The sequence below is a fragment of the Pygocentrus nattereri genome, chromosome 12 (assembly GCF_015220715.1).
Source record: "Pygocentrus nattereri isolate fPygNat1 chromosome 12, fPygNat1.pri, whole genome shotgun sequence".
NCBI classification, from domain to species: Eukaryota; Metazoa; Chordata; class Actinopteri; order Characiformes; family Serrasalmidae; genus Pygocentrus; species Pygocentrus nattereri.
Window position 1 is genome coordinate 9,880,772 of NC_051222.1, and position 23,864 is coordinate 9,904,635.

Genomic DNA, 23,864 nt, shown 5'->3' on the forward strand with positions numbered 1-23,864 from the left:
ATTTTAGCAAATTTTGAGCAGAACTTAAAAATACTACCCAGTACAGGAACTAGCAAACACAGCTTTGAGCAGTTCACTTTACTTAATTGCAGAAAAGGTTTCAGTAGTGACAAATCTTAACGTTTTTTTTTTCAGATTTTGGGAAACATTTACTTCAAAATAAAGAATTCAAACTGCTCACCATGTGGCCATGAGGGTCAGGGATGCAGTCTCACTTGCTGCGTGTGGCTCAAATAACTGCACCTATGGACTAGAACTTTGTGTTTGTGACATGAAAATGTGGGACAGCATTTTTTTTTTTTATCGAAATCTCACGACGTCATTCAGTAGGAAATCAAACGATCTTTACAAAAGTATAAAATATTAAATATTAAAATATTAAAGTATCACAAGTGTAAATTCAGGGGTTAAGGTTTGGGATTTTGTATATATTTAGGTTATTACTCTCTCTATTAATGCCTTGAGTTTAAACAGATATAATATGTATATGTAATTGTGGGGCCTCAGTGTGAACTACTTCAGTAGAATGGTCCATATAGAAACTAGACAGAAAAAAAAAAGACTCCATGCATGGGATTTGCGTTCTAATTATGGTTTGGTAAGACGGGCAGTTCACTTGGCTCTTGGGTCTGACTCTGCTTTGCACTTAAACAGTACCGAAGACACCACTTTGGCGAGTAAAAGCAAAACGCTATTCCTCAAACCAAGCGGAAAGACCACTGCTTCACATCTGCATGTTCAGTAACACTTAAAGCAGTGGTTTTGTATGCATGGAGATTATTCATCGCTGCACACTTTTCTTTTGTGTCAAAAGCAACTCGGCTGCAAAATGAAAGGAACGGGAATGCTCGGTGGCGAGGGGGTGGGGGTGCACCCACGAGGGGCCCGTGTTCTGTTTGAGTTTCGCTGAAGCGCTGGGCTCCCAGCGCGCTACTCCTTCCACGTAGAGGCGTCTCGGAGCATCTCCTAGCTTGATTATTATGCTCGCAGCTCCGCCGCAGTAACCTAATGTGTCTAAACCGAGATAGAGGGTGTCGTTTCAGGAAAATGAGGGAATAAATAAATCAGCCTCTTATGAATTATAAAAAAAAGCCCCCCCTGCATAAATATTCAGCATCACAAACAAGCACAATCAGAACCGGCTAAGCAGGTCTTGAAAAAAAATCACACCCAGCACCACTTAAAGGGATCAATTAATCGCCTCTAAGCCCAATTGAGCGGCGGACGAAAATGAACGTTTTTAGCCAAACGTAGGTACCGAGCGACAGACGCTGGAAGACTGTGAAGTCTTTAAGAGTTTAGATCACTTTGAGGTTATTACATCAGTGTTTAAGAGAATAAATTCATCTAAAATGATCACATCAGTGTTCGAGTGGGTCGTTTGAAGTCAGCTGAAGCAGATGATGCAACGGGGTGACACGGCAGCTGGCGAGGCGCTGTTTATGGACAAAGACTGTGTGCTAATATGCTTTGTTAATAGTCTAATTTTGGTAGCTGTATAGACTGGAAATGCTGTAGTGCGCTGGTGCACAGGTACGAACTCAACCTCAATCTCAACCTCATCCTTCTCCTCGTCTGGTGGTCAAAAGGCTTTTTAGTCACTGATTGATATCAATTTCAATAGACGGTATTTAGGAACACTACATTTGACTGCATGAGGGCTTCATAAGACATGCACAAGCCATGAATAACATTGACGGGTCTTTAAAGTAAAGCGACAGAGCTTTGTTTCATTTTTAACACTGTTATGAAGCATCGTTCCCGAGTAACAGCGTACAGGTTAAGAGCCCCGTATATCAAGTCATGCCCTCAAACTTATATGATCATATCCCTTCTGTACGCATATCTGCCAAACTGGTGCAAAGTCTGAGCTGAAAACACATTTCAGGCTTTTATCTTGGACTTAAGACTAAAATCCTTTTGCTTTGAGTGACCCTATTACCTTAATTATGTTCATCTCACTATTAGAAATGACGGAACCTTCCAAAACTACCAAAACTAAATGGCTAAATTTCCTTCGCGATCAATAAAGTATCTATCATATCACTACCGCAACTTTACCCAATGTTGAGGTGGTGACAATTTGAGCTCATTTTGAGCAGAACTCAAATACATGGTGAGTATATGACTATCAAACATAGCTTTGAACAGGTGAACACACATAAAATCATAAAAACGATGACTTAATTGCGGAAAATGTGTTTCAGTAGTGACGGTTCTTAATGTTACACACTGACAAACAATGGGATCTCTCCGTGGCCATAAGGGATAGGGATGCAGTCTCACTTCCTGCTGTTAAATGCAAGGGTGTGGCTAAAATAAGGCTCCGCCCATGGACTCTGTGTTTCCATAGTGACATGAAAACATGAGATGGCATTTTTCACTGCAGCCACAAATGTAGGTTAAAACTCTACAACGCAAAGAAGAAACCATATGTACACTGTAAGAAATGAGAGGTCAGCTCAACTTACAATGATATAGTAACTGATTACATGGCTCTTCTTGAGTTGACTCAACTCAACTTGAGGGCACCAGAGTTCACCCAACTCAAACTTCTTAGCTGAGTCAAAAACTCTCCCAGCTACTGTTTCTAGGTCTGTTAGTTAAACAAATTGAATTTGCTTTCTTTTTACTCAGTTTCATCCACTAGTTGGTACTCCCTCTATCAAACAGTTCCATCTGGCATATTTTCCTCTTGGGCTTCTGGATGTGGAAAGCTTTGGTGTTGCTGGGATTCAAACTCACAACCTCCTGATGTTGGGATTAGATTATTAGACAGTTGCACCACATAAGCCTACGCAAAAGTTTAAAGTTAAAACTACTAATATTTTCTCCAGTGTATTAAACATTGGTAGACACAAAATCTGAGCTGCTTCGTGTGTTCCTAAGTGATGCAGTGGACTAAGCGGTCACTACAACAAGAGGTTGTGAGTTTGAGCCCCAATGATGCCACAGCCATCCATAACTGCATATGCAAGAGGAAAAATGTCTAGTAGGACAGAAAGAGCCCTGGCTAGTTGGGAATGTAAAAAAAAAAAGATTATTTTTTTTACCTAACTAAGATGCAGAACTAAAAAAAATTTACTTTTGACTCAACTTATGAGTTGTGCCCTCAAGTTGAGTCAACTAAAGAAAAGCCATGAAATCAGTTACTATATCATTTTGAGTAGACCTCTTATATTTAAGAGTGTAAACAGGCCACTCACCCTGTTAACAGCGCACAGTTCAAAAGCCAGTATTCATGATAGTACAGGGGTGCATCAGTGCACATGGCATGGGTGATGTGCACATGTATGAAGGCACCATTGATGCTGAACAACAGATACATGATTTGGAAACATATCCTGTCATCCAGATGACGTCTTTTTCTGGGAAGGCCTTGTTTATTCCAGCAAGACAGTGGAAAACCACATTATGCATGTATTACAATAGCATTGCTGTGTATTAAAAGAGACCTGCCTGCAGTCCAGATCTCTCACCACTGCAAACGTTTTGCGCATTATGAAAGGAAAAATACTGAAAATGAGAACAGTTGAGCAGCTGAAATCCTATGCCAAACAAGAAATGGAAAACATTTCACTTTCAAAACTACAGCAACTGGATTCCTCAGTTCCCAAACACTTAGAGTATTGTTAAAAGAAGAGGTGATGAAGCACAGTGGTAAACAAGCTCCCGTCCCAGCTTTTTTAGAACATGTTGTTGGCATCAAATTCAAAATGGGCATATATAAAAAAAAAACTATAACATTTCTAGGTTTCACCATTTGATATGTTGTCTATGTAGTATTATCCTGCACTGCAGTGTCCCAACTTTATTGCAAATGGGTTCTAATTATTCGGGAGAACTGTGTGGCTGCAGACGACCTGAAAAGCAGATGAGATGTTCATATCTGCATCCACACAGACCTCCTTAATAGACACTGCTTAACTGAAGTAGGACTAGGACTGATATATGGGGCTTTTATAAAGCCTCTACCTTATAGGTACTTGGGAATGATGCTTCCTAAGAGTTCTAAATAGAACAAACGCATGTAACTTCAGTTTTTATGCCCCTTATGTCATTAACTTCATCAAACATCTCGTGTCATTTTGCAAATATAGAGATAAACAGTTCATGAACACTGAACGCTAATGCATGTGTTATGAAGGTAGCCTTCAATAAAGCACTACCCAATAATCTATCAGCATGCATCACATGATCACAGTGTTGTGTCATATATTGTATATTGTATAAGGCAGTTTTTGATGTAGATATTCTGTCATGCCCACACAACAATTGAATCTGCTGGAACCAACTTGTTGCCAACCTCAGAAGACAAAGAAAACAGACGGAGGGCCAGTGACAGGCAGGAGGACTGGCAATCTGACAGCCTGTATTTGGTGCAGATGGCATCATCGCTACAGTGTATCTGTCAGGCATTCTTAACTGTGTCTAGTTTAAGGCCACTAAGATGTGGAGTCTAAAACCATGGCTGAAAATATCCCGTGTCCAATTTTTCCCCACTGTTCACACAGTGGTGAAAATATCTGATTTGTGGCAGGTATGATGAAATATTTGGAATTAGGTAGCTGAAAACTTGTAGGATAAATTAGGCCAGACACTGGTGTGGCAGGTGCCTCCACAGCCCCCAGCCATGAAGAAAGGCGCCACACCTGTTCCTGGACTTTACAGGCCAGTTTTTCAGACACTAGCCTAGCCAATTTCCAGGCAATTGAATTGGTCTGAGGCGAAAGTATAATGGAGGTATGCAGTCTGCTGATGATGCTAGTTGGTGGGGTTCTTTATATTCTCGTATCTACAGCCCTTTAAATGCGAGACTGCACCATTAGCCATCTCATCTCCTATCGCTGTCCAGCAAATTAAGCAAGCAGGTCATCAGTTGGTTCTAAAATGACTGGCAATAATTTGGCTAATTTATACTATTTTCCTTCACCCCAAATGTCAGTCTATGAAAATGAGCCCAAGTATGGATAAATTTCAGGCTTCACTTTTGCCCATTTTTTGTAGATGACAGTAAATTATACAGTGTCAGCAGCAAGATTAGCAAGTCTATTTGAGACTCAAACTACTGCACTGTCGGAGGAAAAGGTACTGTGTATGTTACAACAATGGTTTATGGTCCAACTATGTACATTAAGTATGTTTGTCCTGCACTCTCAGAAATAGTCAGGGAACATAACTGTACCATAATCCATTGAAATGATGTTTTAAAGCTGTACTGACTCCACACACCCCGTCCCGTCTGCAGGCTTTTTATTTTAGCGTTTTCTGGAAAGGTTTTCAGAAGCTGGAGACAAGACAGAGTGTACAAAGTCAATATAACTTTGTCTTCAGGAGGTACACAAGTGTATCAACCCAGTGACAAGAGGCGTACCGCCCTGAGACCGTTTACTACCTTTTTTCTGAGATTTTGTCATTCTCATTGCAAGGTTTTGTGTTATATTAAAGCAAATAACAAACGGCCTTCCATACAGTTTGTTCGATATGGTTACTTTATTTCCATAACAGAAATGGCATAGACACAGCCACCAGCAGTGAGCAGAGGGATTAGGCAATGTGGAGAGTGACAGAAAAAGGGCGAGTGGACACGTACCATCACAGGGCACAGGGCCATTAGCTGGGACTTTCAGCTAACACATAAATGAGGAGAGCCAGATGCGTCCATATTTGAGTCTGCAGTAAAGTTTACGGTGACCCGACAGTGGAACTCAACGTCCAGGGTACTGTCTAGATCCTGGACACCCTGTACGTCCTGTCTGTTGACAGGATGCATCCATGGAATATAATTCATTCTTAGAACAGGCCAGACCCATATTTCCTTCCATGATGCAAAGAAAGGATCTCCATGTTTTGAACGGCCTAATTGCTGTAGTTGTTGTCTGTGTCTGTTATTAACCGCTGCAGAGACTTCGCGACCATTGATTGGTGTAGACGCATCAGTTATGTGAGGGCAATTTAGAGCCACTTTAGAGTAGAGCTTTACAATGTGTTATTATTTGGGTTTCATTTATTTTTCATGCCGATACTTCACGATGAACATATGCAGCCATTCGGTGTTCGGTGTTTATTGGATTTTTGCACATTCTTGTCAATTAGGAGGTAAATTTAGCTAATGTGTTTTTGGTAAGCCATGTTCTGTGAGGCCAACCAGATGGCTGTGGAAATAATATGCATTTTTCCCAGTGACACACAAGCCGTGTGTATTTACATTACTCGTTTTATGTCTTGGCAATGAGTGGAAAGCCATGCAGTCGTCTTAGTATGTAGTCTATGACTAGGGCACCTGGAACGAGTCTTCCCTGTTTGTTTCAAATCATGGTAATCAGTAGGACAGCATGATGTGGACAAAAGACAATATTGCAGCTCTATAGCTTCAAATAAAAACAAGACTGTCTGCATTATTTTGCCCAAGAAACTCATCTGAAACATCTGACGTAGGATGATCACAAACTGCCAGTCGTCACTGTCATAGCAAAACCTCGTACCTCCAAAAAGGCAACTTTGTATGATAAGAGAAAAACTTTAACAAGACTTTATACAAGCAACTGTTTCTTTTGCTCCATTTGTCATGAAACATTCAAGCTAATGTAAAAGTGAGCTGCCATTTACAAATAAAACATACAAGCTTTTGATATGACAGCATTGTAATGGTGCACAATCAATGAACAAACAATATACAGTCCAGCCAGAGTAATCACGACCACTTACTGGTCAATACCCAACAGTTAGCTGACATATAGAAACCTGAATGCCTTACCTTCTCAGCCATAGTCATGGCGGAGCCACCGTGGATGCCCAGTATGGGCATGGAGGTCTGAGACGAGACAAAGTCCAGCATCTGAGCGACGGCCTCTTGATCCGTCCCGTCGCCGTACACCAGCCCGTGCAGTCTCTGCCGGGACATGAGCTCACACAGGTGTGTCAGCATGCTCCCTGGGTCCGTTTGGTTCATTTGCACACCTAGGACGCTCACATCCAGGGGCGCGCCGACACCCCGGGCGGGGCGCAGAGCCGATTCCGGCACAGCCCGTGTCTGGCCCAGGATCACTGCCACACTCAAAGATGGGGGCTTCTCTGCGGCCCTGGACCAACCAAGCGAAGCCCAGATGATCACCACCAAATGGACTACAACTCCCATGATTCTCGGCTTCAGCCCCTGGAAAAACAAGAAGCAGACCATGATGCTGAGGTACTTTAGAATGTGTTGGTGAAATCAAACTTGGGTTGCGACATACAGTTTGAAAACCACTGGTGGGCCGCAGTGTTGGACATAAGTGGGTCGCTAGGGAGATACTTTGATAAATATATATTTTATCCCACAAGAAAAATGACTCCTGTATAATGCATGAGCTTCACATAGCAAGCACAGTCTCGTGTGTTACAGAGGATCACGCAAAAGATGACGGTCGGGGTGTTTATTTTTGCTTTTTGCCACTTGCTATGTGCCGTTAGAAACTAGAGGTTTGTATTCTGACTCATTTTGATATCCAAGTTTCTTTTTTTTTGACAGCACAGGTGTTGCACAAAAATATAGCAGCATGCAGAGGAACCTGCTTCATTACTCAAAAACAGCTGAGGGAAATCAGTAGTGTTCCATGTTGGATGATTAACAGAGGCTGCCTCTTCAGATAAGCTAATGAACTAAGATGCTGATGAGGACTTGCTGACTTCTACACAAGGAATTTCCTTCTCAGTGGATGATGTGCCAACATGTTATTTATCAAAGAAACATATTTTCACGTTCATGTTATTGGACCTGAATTAGCTGGAGTAGTTGGCCTACTTAGTGACCAAGCTGGACTCGGCCTTCAGTCACGCCCTTAATTACGTGTCCTGATAACATGTTCAGGCATTTGTGACTCTGAGTAGCAAAGTATACCATAATGTACTTACTCACAAATACGAAAGTCAATGTTGCATTCCACTGAATTGTTAGCCTCCATGTCTTCCCACAGAGAAATGTAACGAACACCTGTTTTCTTTTCTAAAATAAGCTTGACGTAGCCAACAGTGATGAGAGTACAGAGCTAGATATCTTACTAAGCTAGCTGACAGAATGAATCCAAAAGGATTTCAATAAGACATGATGCCTAACTAAACTAAATTCATGTAATGTATTAATGTGTTCATATTGAAGGTAAGAGCTGAATGGATAACATTTATATGCAGTCGTGTGCAAAAGTTTGAACATCCCCAGTCAAATGACATGCTTTGTTGATTTTCTAAATGAAAATAAGTTACGTTTGCTCTAAAAGAAAAAGTTCAATTTTTAACACACAAATTTATTCATTTGTTACGTTTAGCATGTTACAGAACTATAATGCATAAAACATAAAATGTGCCATAACTTTTGCTCAAGACACTTTGCATCTTCTTTTATCGCAAATATGCTACATTCAACAAATAAACAGTAGTATGTATGTACTAAAATATTATGAAAGTGCGTCTCTGTAGAGGATGCAATTTGACCAAGGGCACCCAAACATTTGCATAAGACTATGCATAATAAATGGGTATTATTATTATTATTATTATTTATTTGTCTATTCCATGATTTCATGTAATAACACACGGTTCAGCATGATTAATTATTTTATCAAGTCCGCTATTGTATTGATTAAGATCAGTAATCTTAGGTAAATGTGGACTGAATACTTAAGGACTATTTGACAAATTTGACTTCTTTCACTTCACAAAACATTTGGTGGGTCCTGAGATAAACACTACCAGTACAGATGGATCCTGGCATGGAAACGTTTGGGAACCCCTGGTCTAGACCAAGTGGACACCTGAGAATACTAATATGAGCTTGTTGGGAATCCCATTCCAAAACTAGGGGCATTAATATGTGACACTCCCCCCTTGTGGCCCCCACTCATCTAGGCTGGCTTTCCACAAGATTTTGGTGTGTGTCTGTGGGAATTTGTGCTCATTCAGTCAATAAAGCACTGAAATTGGATGAGAAGGCCTGGTTTGCAATATTCCAGTTCTTCCTAAAGGTGTTCAGTGAGGTTGAGTTCAGGGCTCTGTAGGCCACACCAAACTCATCAAACCATGTGTTAATGGAGCTCACTTTGTGCACAGGGTTACAGCCATGCTGGACCAGGAAAGGGCCAAACTGCTGCCACAAAGTTGGAAGCATATGATTATTTATAATGTCTTTGTATGCTGTCGCATGAACATTACCCTTCACTGTAGTTGAGGCACCCAAACTCTGAAAAACAGCCTCAACCTATTATCCCTCCTCCACCAAACATTATTGTTGGCACTATGCATTCTACTAAGTAGCATTCTCCTGACATCCACCAAACCCAGATTTGTCCATCAGATTTTGACTCTCAGCAAGTGTAACTGGTTGAGCTGAGTTGTTGCTCCTAGACACATGTAAAGTCACTTCAGTACGACCCATTCTACTGCTAATGTTTGTCTAAGGAGAATGCATGTCTATATGCTTGATCTTATACACCTGTTAGTGATGGGTTTTGCATGAAACACTTTAACTATAATGCTGTTTACTATCCGGAGTTGACCAGAGGAGGATGGGTTCCCATTTAAGTCTTGGTTCCTCTCAAGGTTTCATCCTCTTGCTCTTTGGGAGTTTTTCCTTGCCACTGTCACCATTGGCGATGCTCATGAAGGCTTAGGCCCAGCATTTTCTGTAAAGCTGCTATGTGACAACACCTGTTGACTTGACTTCAACTCAATAATTAAGAGGTGTGTCCACATAATTTTGGCCATATAGTGTTATTTTGTCCACCCTCTTATGGCACTCAGAGGTAAACTGGCGAGTGGATGAAAAGGGAGCTGAAGGTATGTACACAGAAGTACAATAGTACTCTACTGTAATAAATCACCAAAAGCCAATACTTTTTAATTACCTTAAACTGTTGGAATTGTACAGTGATTCACTTACTGCTAATTAGCTATGCTGACTGAGTTAGCACTGTGCAATGCGAGTGGATCTGAATGGCCTACTTAATTGATAAGTGTCTTCAATACTTTATAGTGGAATGTGGCTGAATTTGATGGCTGGCTGATTCCAGATGTCTAGTGTAGCTGCATCTTAAAGCGCAGTAATTATTAATGGCATCAAGCAATAATATGAATTCATTATAGCTTCATGAGTTGAGAACAGCTTACATAAGGTTAAGAGTAGAAGTGCTGCTGCCAGCAAAATAAGTTGACTGATGGACAGCTCACTGGAGATTTAATCAAAAGGTGGCGATTATACAATGCCCTTTGGAAGTAGCAGCATTCGGGTTACGAGAAATTACGAAGAAAAAAAGAATATGTCAATAAAGTGCTTCAGCATTTCTGGCACCTCTAAATTTTTTTTATGAACAAAAGCTTATTGAAGTTATATTTCCATTTATATTTGACATTTTCAAGTTCATTCGAGTTCCTTCAGTGGTCTTGCATGATGCTCTAGTTTATGGAGGTGTAACTTTGATGTGTAGACGGTCTTATTTATCTCTGAATACGCAGAAAGTCAGAAAGACACATCGTTGAAACCATATAAACGGTCGTTGAGCTTCATAAATCAAGCCAGGGCTATAAAATCTAGCAACACGCGTTAAAAGGGGTTATTAAGGTAACAACGAAGACATTTACAACCACTGTTGAGGTGATGAACCTGCTTTGAAAAGGGCTGTGATGTTAACACTGAGTAAGAAGGATGGACAAAGAGGCACAGAAGATTGCCTAAGCATGTTGAGGGTGTTGAGCACCTCATAGGGTGACCAAGGCCCAATCCCTTTTCTTATTTTTACCCCTACCCCTTGTTTTTGAGTGTCACCTTGCAACTTGGAACTGAGTCACAAGAGGTAGTGCTTGAAATCCTCCCTGTGAAACAGGACCCTCAAATAAAGAAGATCATCACTTCATTAACAGCTACTAGCGCTGCTCTGTAGATGCCCCTGCCAATCTGCAGTGACAGCAGAGGAGGGTAAAGTTCAGCTCCTCACTGCTGGGCTTTAGTTACATTTAGGGAGTCACATGCTTTCAAAGAGGGAGGCAATTATTTATTATCGCCCACTGCTTATTCTTCAGTGATCTGAATGAGATATTCACCAGATTCTGTTCAAATTTTCCCATTCCACCTTAAATGGTGCAGCAGTTCTGATGACTGAGGTGCCAGAATGCACCACTTAGAATGGAAAATTTAGCTAGCTAGCTACCGAGACATCAGCATAGTACTAGAGATTTTTATGCTTGTTATGAAGAAAAGGACCATAATACCATTAAAGATAATACAAAGGTCATTTTTTTTACTGAGAAAATTCTCACACTTGCAAGTTTCGTGAACAAGGTCACTTGTTCAGCCATCTTACCGGTTTTTCTCATAACACTCTGTTTGGAGTGGGTCTCAGAAAAATCTCCATTTGGAGGGTCATGAAGCCCCAACACTTCACCCTACCCCTCTATCGCAACAAAAATTGGGACACCCCACCCCCTAGGCATGAATGCGCAAAACAGAGGAGCAGGGCTAAGTGGAAGGGGCAAGGGGTCAAATAGGATTGGGCCCAAGCTTCAAAATGCAGAGCTATCACCTTTATCTCTTTCCCAATACGTTAGCTGGCTGAATTCCCAGAAGAAGTCCATGCAAAAAGTGATATAAATAGTATTTAGCATTGCTAACATATAACAGTCTATTTCATTTTCAAATGGAATGTGTCAACTTTCCTCAAATCAAACATCTGCATCCCAAGTTTCATTAAACACAGATGGGTGTGGCCATAAGATCCAAAAATGCTTCACCACAACATCAAGCTTTTGCAACCCCATGAACCTAAATCCCAATGAAAACCTGATTAGGACCTCAAAAATGTAAGTCGAGGGTTCTGGAGGAATGTGGAGATCTTCTGCATGAGAGAATGTTCTCGTTTGGTTCTCCCACCTAATTAAATATTAGAAAGGATGGGCAGTGGGAAAAATGAGAGGTAGTTCTTTAAAGTTGGACAGTGAGTGCATTTACTTGCACTCAATAATCCAGTCATAATCGGATTTCTGTAGTCTGGTTATTCAAATGGTCACATAAACAGGAAACTCGACATCCTAGATCGAAGTAAGGTCTAGAAATTGATTATGTGAATAATGGAGTAATAAGCTAATTGTTCTGACAAGTAAATGGCAATAAAAACAGACTTGGATGATTAATAACAAGTGATATAGTCCTCATAGCTGTTTTGTTATTGTATAAGAGATCAGTAGGAAAATGTATATTATGCCTTATCAACATGCAAATCACCAACTAACTGCCAAATAAGCAAGTAGTGCCGGTTTCCAGGATCTGGATTATGCCTAATCTTGGAACAAATTTCAGAGTCAATGAAGAATTACCTCTGGAAATTCTGGAAGGGTTAAACGCTTTTTAACCCTTATTTTTAGACCATTTTAGGTCTGCATTAAGGCTTTGCATACATTTGCATTTTAAATTTTTACCATAAACAGAGGTCACAATCTCAATGACAAAATATGTCATTAAATAAATATTTCTACACACTATATTCATTAAATAATGCATAAAACCACAGCAGCACAATTTTTTTTACAGTTTAAAAAAAACTAAAACGTGTCTAAAGAAAATGCTATCACAAAAAATACTGTACAAAACCCTTTGACAGACAAAGTTATTGGATGTGTTTGCTTCTTTTTGTTTTCAAGTCATGTCCTTTTTCCTGGACAGTGTCGCTCTGCATTTCTAAGGAACATTGCTTCAATATGAAATCTGCCTTGGCAGTTTCTGTCCACAATAATAAAAGAGCACTTTGCAAAGCCCAAACAAGAAAGGGGTCAGTTTTTTTGTATTTTTAACACAGTCTGTGTCATCTCCATCTGCATCATGATGCCAAAACCACTCACATCTTCTGAATAACATGACTCGGGATATGAAGAGCTGTCACAACAGCAATTCCAGAGCCCCGTCTGCAGAAAATAGCCTCTTAGCCATAAATTTCTCCTAAATTTGCTCAAAGACACTCCCACCACCAACTTTATTTGATTACGTTATGTCGGAACACAAAAAAAAAATCTGAACGTGGAAGTGCGGAAGTGCAGCGCCCAGAGAGTTTGTGGTGTCCATATAACAAAGATACGAGATGGATGAGCAAGAAATCCGACCGTCACCCTCTGTATCAAAAACTAGCTTGTGGAAGCACTTCCACACAGTCGGAGGGAAAGCTCCTTTGGAAACACGAGAAACCATATTGCCCGTTTCCACCCAGAGAAGGAAGAAAAATGTTTGGCTGTTTGAAACTTTTATGCAACGACTTGCATTTTGTGATCATTTCCATGCAACTTGTTATAGTTACAGTTGGAATTCCTGCCACTAGAGGACCATCGAGCGATGTTAAAGCTTCCACCCGACTCAGAAATGACAACGTGAATTACCAACTCTATCGCAACTTTTACTGCCAAGGATCTGTATCCGTACTCAGTCTTTGAGAACCAGGGCTTTGGTGCTACTTTATTGCTGAGATACAGCGTCCCATCTCGAAGATATTTTACTGACACAGTGATCCCCCCACACTCTCTACACCGACACCAAAACCGAAGTTATGGAATCACTGAAGCTAACAGGTAGGATGGCTTTAACGTGATGCGTAAACACCCATTGCCACAGAATCTTATGTCACAATAACTACGTATTTTATAACAGATGAGTGGCAGCCTTTGCTCCAAACAAGAGCCAGCTCCAGTTCTTCAGTCTCGTTGCTTCCGTTTTTTTATTAATAAAAGACACCGGAAGTAATTCATTATGAATCATTACAAATACTTTGCTTTAGGGCTCCTGAGTGGCGCAACCATCTAAGCGTTGGCCCTATCAGGAGATCGTGAGGTTGATCCCTGGTGATGCTACAGCCATCCATAGCCAGGAGTCCAAGACAGCACAATTGGCCTTGCTCTCTCTGGGTGGGTAGGATGCCCCCCGCCATCACTCACTGCAATATTAGTGCAGATGTCTGTTAGCTGACGTAACAGATCTGGCGGTTGGCATTTTCCTCTGAGCGCATTCTGCTGTCCAATGATGTTGCGTGAGCGGCAGTTTGAAAAGAAGTGGTGGTTGGTTTCACAGGTCTCGGAGGAAGCCTGTGCTAGCCTTCACCCTCTTAGCACTGATAGTATCGTCTGATTGAGGGAGTCCTAACCAGCAGGTGGAATTGGAGACAACTAAATTGGGGAGGAAATTGGGTAATAAGTCCAAAAAAAAAATACTTTGCTTTAAAAAGAATAATTTGTGAGAAATAAGATGCAGCAAGATGCATCAATAATCATTTTACAGTCACATCACAGCCTCTGAATCGTAATCGATTCAAATCATGAGATTTGAATAAAGATAGTGAATTGAAACTGCTCTGTACTGAGGAGAAGCAGTGACATAACATGATATAAATACCATGGTATTTCTTCTTGCCGGCCAGACAGCCGGTTTGAAAGGGTTAATTGAGTAATCGTGGCGGCTCCAGACTGAACAGTTTAATAACTGAACCTCTTAGTTTAGTGTTTCCCATTCCAATCTCTAGAGACCCTCTCACAGCCTAAGGTTTTGCTCAGTTCCAGCCCTGAACACACCTGAACCAAGCAATCAAAAGCACTGAATACCTGGTACATGAGGGGTCTGGTGGGAAACATACCACTCATCAGCAAGTATCCTGTGATATATCAGCCTTCCGTTCAAAATCTGAAATCTCATTGGGAACAACCGTGGGAATCAATGGCAATGGGAAACTGGCAAAGTAGAATTCCTGTTACTGCATAATTCAGCTGATGTTTACAAAGTCAAAGAGGTTTGATTGAAATGGTTAATTGTTGAGAAATGGTGGTAATAGGAACAAGGGGTTGTAATGTCTACAGTGCAAAAATAACAATTTTATTTACAACAAAGCACCTGCAGTATTATGCCCTGCATGTACTTCTCCACCACCAGGTTTTAGGCTGACTTACGTGGTGAAACTTTTATGCAACTAGTTGCCTGCAACATAATTTCCATGCAACTTGACAGATACACAAAGAAATTTACAAACAATTGAAGTTGTAAGCAACACATTCATTTGCTCCACAAGGTAGCCACGTCACTCTCATGCACCTTGACAGTCGCATGAAGAAATTTAAAAACAAAGTTGCACGCAACATATTTAGTTACTCCAGAAGATCGGCACACCCATGTATCTTTCTACCATAAATGGACTTTAAATTTGTTTCAAGCTGGCTTTACATGGTGAAACTTTAATTCAGCTAGTTGTATTTTGTGCAGTGCCTGTAACACTATTTCCAGGCAATTTGACAGTTACCGTACATGAAGCAATTCAAATACAATCAAAGTTGCATGCAACACATTCAGTTGCTCCACTGGATAGCTACACCCTGTATGTATTTCTTCACTGTAAATGGATTTATGGATATATGTTTTAGGCTGCCCCGCGACCCTGACGGAGAAGCGGCTTAGAAAATGGATGGATGGATGTTTTAGGCTGGCTTTACACAATAAACCTTTCATGCAGTGCATTTTGTGGGGTGCTTGCAACATCACTTCTATGTAATTTCAGAGGTACACAAACCAATTCAAATATAATTGAAGTTGCACACAGCACATTCAGTTACTTGAGACGATAGCCACGCCCTATATGTATTTCTCCACCATAAATTTTTTAGGCTGGCTTTACATGGTGAAACTGCACTGCCATTGAGCGGAAAGCTCTGCAGAGGGTGGTGCGGACAGCCCAGCACATCACCGGGGTCCAGCTCCCAAACCTTTTGGATTTATACACCAGCCGTTCCCTGAAAAGACCAGGAGGATTCCGAAGGACTCCACCCACCCAAGCCACTGTCTGTTCTCACAGCTACCGAGCAGGAGGAGGTACAGAAGCATAAAGTCCAGAACCAGCTGGTTCCAACACAGTTTCTTCCCCCGGGCCATCAGGCAGCTGAACAGCCAGTAGTGCTGGTGTATCGGTCTATAGGCCTGTGACTGCACCTCTGAGTCATCGTCTCCATGGACAATCACCACCTCATCCACACCATCAGACTCACTCTGATCTTACTGCACCTTCAATCTAGCAGATCTGTACTTACACATATAGGCAGATCATGTACATCTTCTACCCACATCCTGTACAATCTGGAAGATTCTATATCAGTATCCCATCCCTGAGGACCTGCATCTCATTTATTATCTACCTCAGACTATCTGCACATACGGAATTTAAACAACAGCACATTTCATAGTTTTATTCCATAACTTATTACTGTACAACTGTACACGGGAATAGTGCAATACTAGTGTATATTGTGTATATGTGAATATTCAGAGTCAGTGTACTGACTAAATACAAAAAATATATAAATATCTAAGAAGAAAAGGAATATATATATGTATATATGTATATATATATTTCTTTTTCTTCTTAGATATTTATATATTTTTTGGATTTAAATTCTTTAAGGGGGCTACGCACCTAAGATATTCACCCACTTTCCACCTGTGTAAATGTGATGTGACAATAAATGTGATTTGATTTGAAACTTTAATGCAACTCGTTGCATTTTGTGCGTTGCCTGCAACATCATTCCATGCAACCCGACAATTAAAAACAATTTGTTTTAGGGCAATTACAATTAACAATTAAAATAATTTACAATTAAAAACAATTAAAGTTGCATGCAGCATATTCAGTTGCTCCACTAGATAGTTATGAACCCAGCTTCCATTATTGGATTCATAAAAATACTTTTTGGGGGGAAAAACATCTCAAAACTACTGCAAAACAATATCAGAGGTATTAGGCAATGTATTCATAACCATGCCATGCAATAACTGGGGAGCTTTTAGAGGCATTAAACTCTTGTTATGTCTGGTTCCTATCACCACCACCATGAACAACTCTGACACAGCAAATTCCTCTAAAACGAAGCACTCCAAATCAAACTCTGAATGGCTTCATTTACATCTTTATGCAGCAATTTTTTTAATAAATTGGTGGAACTGAGCAATAAGCCGATGCATTCTCAAGCATTTTACCAAAGAATTTTGATATTAGGCCGAGCTACTTTTAACTTTCTGCTCCTTAATTAAATTATGAAGCCACTGTGGTGTTTTTTACTGTGTTCTTATCCCTCGATATTACGCTAACTGAAGCACCACAGTTCAATAGGTACAACGTCATTTAGAAGCAAAACCTTAATAAACGTTCCTACATTAACACGTTTAATACGTTCTTTTACGATTAAACACCAAGGGGAACTTTCTTAATTGCTAATTGCTTGTCAAACTGGTAAGCGATCAGTCATTTCTACCTATTGGCGCGCCACAACTTCAGAGAACCGTCTAACAGCGAAAAAGGATCAGGCCTCATCCAGTTTGTGCTCATTAATGCCAATCAAAGTAATTGCTTAATTGGTTTCTCTGATGGCGCCGTGGTTGTTTATGGGGTTTAAAAGCCTTGCATGCCTCACTGGCCACTGCAGACATTCCGAGACAGGCACTTATGCTCTGCTGCCCCTGTAACTTTCTCATTTAGCACACTCGCTAACGTCTGTAATTAGCATAGTCAGAGAGCAAACCTAGCAAAAAACACCCGCACCCTTCAGGCTAGCCTGGAGTAGCACTTAGCATATGGAAACGCAACACAGTTCTCTCTCTCTCTCTCTCTCTCTCTCTCTCTCTCTCTCTCTCTCTCTCTCTCTCTCTCTCTGCCTGTGCTTCTTTTTCGCTTTCTGGTTCTCGCCTCATGTGTGCATGTGGAGAGGGCCTCATTTAACGTAGCATTTGAGCTGCTGTAAATTCATTAGCGACTGCACTTGCCTAAACTTTGTTTTGTGTTTATGCAAATGTGCATATAAATAGGTCTATGCTAAACACTTTCGTGTGTGCGGCTATAAGGCTGCAGTTGCACTAGGATGAGTCCTAGCAAATTCAAACCGAATTGTAGCTCCACAAATTCATTGACATGGGCCGAAATCCCACTTATAAGGCATGATGTGCTGCTAAAGACAAATTTCACCAATTTCTGCATCATAAAGATGCGAAATGCTCAGGACAGTTCACGGTGGTGGTGATAAGGACCAGACATTTGAAGCATTTAATGCCTCTAAAAGGCTCTGTTACGAAAGTCATTACACAAAATGGTCACAAATATGTTGCTTGATGTTTCGTCTAAAGCTGGCACTGAAAGTTTCATGCAACTGCACTTGAGTTGCATGATGCAAAACGTCCCGCAACTCACTTGAAGCTCAGCCGCAATGGTTGCAAACAGTGCCTCAACTTGTAGTAAGTTGCATGAAACAGGCATTCAAAATGGCAATAACACAACACATTTAACGACATACCTTCAACCAAATCAATGGACAACTAAATAAAACAAAAGGCGGAATATCGGGCGGGTAAGAAATTGACCTCACCCCTGACTGACTCAAGGTTGGTTGTTTTTCATTCTCTCTAAGCCAACCTTTCTGTAACCAGCAGTGTTAAACAGATAGCTAACGCTAACAGCTGTTTAAACAGCTGCGTGTTCCACCATTTATTCTTCATTAGCTGTTATCCTGATGTATGTAGAGCTAGATTCATTTTCTATTCTCTTGATGTTGCCTTATTTTACACAAAACACAAATTCGCTTGGAATCCAAACAATTGTTACAGTAGAGGGGACAAAGACGAGGCTTGCTTTAATAGGCAAACCATAATTACACATTTTCAAAAGCTTAACATACAAACAACTGACAAAAAGCTCAAAGTAAACTATAGTAAAGAACACTGGATAGATTTACAAAGACAAATATATAGACGTAGAAAAAAGAACAGCAATGACATATAAAGACTAAAAAAATGATGAAAATATGTAAATTACACAGCAAAGCTGAATTTATTGCAAGAACAATACACATTGGGGCACATTGGGGCAGTTGGAGTAGTCGTGTGCTGGAGGTTAGGGAACTGGCCCTGTGACCGGAAGGTTACCGGTTCGGTTCCCTAGTGCCAACAGTCCATGACTGAGGTGTCCTTGAGCAAGATACCTAACCCCCAGTTGCTCCCCAGGCACTGTGGATTGGGCTGCCCACTGCTCCGGGCAAGAGTGCTCACTGCCCCCTAGTGTGTGTCTATTCACTAGAGTGTGTGGTGTTTCACTTCACAGATGGGTTAAACGAGGAGGTGGAATTTCCCCGTTTGTGAGTATCACTTAACTTGCAACTTTTTTAATAGTAACTATCAAGTTGCATAGAAACTATGTTGCAGGCAACTCACAACATGCAACTAGTTGGATTGAAAGTTCCACCATGTTCCACCAAAGAAAACGTATTTCTTCAGATTTGCCACTATTATTTCATCATCAACATTCCATATAAAACTCACGGCACATGTCGGTTCACTGGTGGTTCTGGATAGTAAATAAAATGATGCCTACAGTGCAAATGCAGCCATGCCTCCTGGTTTCGATTACCAACACTATATAGCAAACCAAATTGGTAGTTTACAAAAAAAAAAAAAAAAACATTGTTTGAGTGAAACAGAAACGTGAAAAATCTGATTCTCTTTTAAATGTTATATAAGGATCTGGTGCCTTATTTTTGGATGCTAAAGGGCAATAACTCATTGAGTTGTGTTAAGTAGGCCTGGGGTGAAACATTTGCTCGGGGACCAACAATGAGAAGCTATCATGTTCAATAATAGTAGCACCTACAGATGACATGATACCACTGCTTCTCTTCTGATACTAGCATTGAAACTTGAACTAGTATATAAGATTTTCTGGCCTGATACTAATCGACCAATACCCATCAATACTAACATGCTGGCCACATAAAAATTGCAGATTCTATACATAAAACTATTAAAGAGATGGTCCTTCAAGGGTTCTTTAATAAAGACAATGGTTCTATGTAGAACACTCAAAGAACTATTTACATGCTTAAATGGTTCCTTGCATGGTGAAATGGTTCTTCAGATAGATGGAAAATATGCTGTATATGGTTCTACATGGCACCTTCTTGGAAATGGCTCTATATAGCAACAAAATGGGTTCTTCTATTGTTACAATGTCAAGCTTGCAACAATAGCAGAACCCTTTTTGGTAGGCAGTGCAGCAGAAAGTTGCCTTCCAAAAGGGGTGCTAAGGTGCTAAACTGTCCCTGGGTCAGTGCCCCTCTTTTCCATTCTCTAATCCATTGAAATGGTGTTTTCTATGTTGTACTGACTCCATACCCCCCGTCTCGTCTCCAGGACTTTCATTTTACTGTTCTGTTTTAAAACATTCGGTTATGAAAAGGTACAAATACAAACTTTTCACCTGGAAAAACTAATTACAAGTGTACAAATGGACCTTAAGTCCACTGATGTACCTCTGAGGAAACATTTACATTGCTTGTACCTTATTGAATGTGAAATGTACCTACACAGAACCTTCATTTCTAACAGTATATAAAAGCATTTTCAAAAAGGTTCTCTATAGAAACATATTCAACACATTCTCCATCAATCCGTAGAACCATGCGAAGAACAATTTACAGTAAATAATAACAATAGCAGGAATATCATATCATTGCTCTCAGACTCCTCATATTTCCAAAACTAACTTTACAGGAAAAGAAAAAAACATTCTTAACTTGCCCCCCGCCACCCTCCCAAGTATTTTTGGACCAATTTTAGATTTTCTATCTTTTAATTATGCAATTTTGACACAAGTGGGGTTTTCAAATTGTCTAAAACTGCTAAACAAATCACCAAAATGGAGTTTCTGCATGATAGCTTATGTAGATGCTTTGTAGTGTAGATTGAAAATAGGCATGTAATGTTGACAGATAAAAAGCAGTAAAGTTCATTTTTAGCTTGTAAATGACAAATGGCAGGATTGGTGTGGGAGATAAATATTTAGCGCATATATAGATTTTGTTGTATCTCCAAAATGGTAGCTTTACAGGAGAAGCGAAAAACCTACTTTAGTATTAATGTAAGTGAATGGAACCAGAATTTTTTCCAAGTCATTTTGGGCCGTTTCTTTTTGTCCATTCATCATGAGATTTACACACCACATTAAGGCCAACAGGCGTTTTCTAATTACGTCAAAAACTGAAAAATGACAAAAATGGAGAAACAAGGTTTTCGTCCAACAACAGTGAAATATACAGGCAATTTACTTTTTCAAAAATCCATCCTGCTACCCAATAAAATGCTACCCAATAAAAGTGGGGGTGGCATGTCCCTTCCCTCCACCCCACCTATGACGTAGGTTAATGTTACAAATTCCTTTCAGTTCTCCAAATTAAACGGTCATAATAATATTACAGGCATCCGTAGCTTCTTAAAATCGGCATCCATCTCTGCCCCAGTCTTGACTACAACTCCCCGAGTGAAGAGCTGTCAGTCCTTCAAAATCAAGCGTGCTTGTCAAGCCTGTTTCACACACTCCCTCACTCGCTCGCTCGCCCGCTCGCCCGCTCACTCACAGGAGCACAGCCCCGCGACTTTTCCTGCATCAGAAATTCAGCAATGCAGCAGAAAGTTGCCTTCTTGCCAAACATGAGTAAATGTTTGTGTGAGTGTTTGTGTGTGGGAGAGGGATTTAGACCTCATCTCTCGGCATACGCCTAGAAGTACCCACCACAATTCCGATGACCTTTCGGAGTCCACATTTCATAATTCAGAAACATGCCTTAACTGCCAGCAGAGATAGCAGCGCGCGGCGTGCCGAGCACGGCCGCTAAGATCGGCTGTTTCGGAGCAAATGAGCGCGGCTCGTGGGCGGATTACTGAGTTTCGACTGTGTGGAAGGGCGAAGGGTCAACAGCTACAAGTACTCTCAAAATAAACACCTGTCCCAGGCCTTCCTCTCAACTCCGCAACATGCTTACAGACTGCACTGTGCAAAAGTTTGTTTATTTAATTATCAGTCAAACCAGCAATCAAGTTCTGCAGTTATTAATAATGAAAACATCTGCTACTAAACATAATCCAGAGGCCTTGACATCTAACTATGGTCTCAGGGTTTAGTCCATCTTTATTGGTAGACTTGGTTGGATTTTCAGAGAAATCTTTTCCACTTCATCAAAGTTCAGTCTTAGAAGTTGGTCCCACTTCTCACATTTAGACTCATCAGGCTACAAAGCCAAGAGAGTCAAAGTGGCACTAGAGTGTAAAAATACTGACATATTTCACATTAAACTTTCAGATCTGTGTGATTTTCTTAAAAAATATATAGTCACTTACTTTTTTCAATCACTGAAAAATGAATAACTTCAGAAAAGGGTGGTCTCTGATTTTGCACAGTACTGGACTGGAGTGAGACGAGCTTGACCATCTATTACTTATAGTTAGCATGTACGTAAGTTTGGCCTAAATATGATATAATGAGTTAAAGTTCAAGCTGGTTTATCATGATATGTATGTATATGTGTGTGTAGGTGTGTATGTGTGTGTGTATGTGTGAGTGTGTGTGTAGGTGTGTATGTGTGTGAGTGTGTGTGTATGTGTGTATATGTGTGTGTATGCGTGAGACTATGTGTGTGTGTGTATGTGTATATATGTGTGTGTTGTGTGTGTATGTGTGTACATGTGTATATATATATATGTGTGTGTGTGTGTGTGTGTGTGTATATATGTGTGTGTGTTCATATATGTGTATGTGTGTATATGTGAGTGAGTGTGTATATATGTGTGTATGTGTGTGCGTATGTGTGTATATATGTGTGTGTGTATATGTGTATGTGTGTGTGTATATGTGTGTGTATGTGTGTGTGTTCATATATGTGTGTGTATGTGTGTACATGTGTGCGTGTGTGTATATATATATACGTGTGTGCGTATGTGTATATGTTAGTGAGTGTGTATATGTGTGTGCGTATGTGTGTATATACGTGTGTGTGTATATGTGTGTATATGTGAGTGTGTATATGTGTGCATGTGTGTGCGTATGTGTGTATATACGTGTGTGTGTGTGTGTGTGTATGTGTATATGTGTGTGTGTATATGTGTGTGTGTTCATATATGTGTGTATATATGTGTGAGTGTGTGCGTATATACGTGTGTGTGCGTCTGTATGTGTGTATGTGTGTATATGTGTGTGTGTGTGTATATACGTGTGTGTGTCTGTATGTGTGTATGTGTGTATATGTGTGTGTGTGTGTATATACGTGTGTGTGTCTGTATGTGTGTATATGTGTGTATGTATATGTGTGTACATCCACGCTCCACATCTCCCACTCTATATGTGCCTCCCAGTTCCAATACAGGAAAGACTTTTTTTAGCCTTATACGGTAGAGGCAGTGGGAAAAAAAATATCAGGAAATGTGTTTGGCCAACGTGACTGCGCCCAAAAAACTGCAAGTCCCCCACATCCCCCCCTAAAAAAAGAAAAAAATCACAGCGAAACAACAGCGCCCCCTGTTGGCCCTCCCACCCAACAGCAGCCTCCTTCAGTCAAGCCTCCCTCTGTTTTTCCCCCATTGAAGCCTCGGGGTACCTACCTCTGGTGTCACGAGGAGCGAGTGGAGAAGAGAACTCGCCTTTCTCGGCGTGGGCCATTCTGAAGAGTCGGCGACCGAGTGCTCATGTCATCCACACACACTTCTGGACAGCGGGGTCTCTTTCCTCGGCGCATTGTTTTTGTCTTTTGAGAGTGTTTTTGGCCTTCCCCCCCCCCCTCAGGCGTCAGCGTCTGGTGAAGGTCGGTCTGAAAAGAAGTCAACGGAACCTTTTTGAGCTTGTGAAGCAATGGAGAGACCTGTCTAGGGTGGTGGGGGGATTGCATGGAGCTCACTGGACCCCCTCATACAGATATCGACACGGTGGTACTCCAGTGACTCAGTGGCAGATCTAACACAATCGGTCAGCTTCAGCTCTTGTTTATCGGTCTTTAGTCCCAATGTGTCCAGTTCA

The 23,864-nt window shown here is 40.7% G+C and overlaps 1 protein-coding gene across 2 annotated transcripts in view; it reads right to left on the bottom strand.

Moving 5' to 3' along the window:
* grin2ab (glutamate receptor, ionotropic, N-methyl D-aspartate 2A, b) overlaps positions 1-23,864 on the bottom strand; it is a 148,180-nt gene that overhangs the window by 122,886 nt on the left and 1,430 nt on the right. Inside the window, exons 2-3 of one of the 2 annotated variants that reach the window (XM_017717277.2) lie at positions 23,453-23,658; positions 6,758-7,156 (exon numbers count right to left, since the gene is read on the bottom strand). In XM_017717277.2, coding sequence (XP_017572766.1) covers positions 6,758-7,138 — 381 coding nt within the window. In that variant the 5' untranslated portion in view covers positions 7,139-7,156; positions 23,453-23,658. Of the gene's footprint in view, positions 1-6,757; positions 7,157-23,452 lie in introns of both variants that reach the window. The other variant, XM_037543621.1, reaches the window with a different exon arrangement.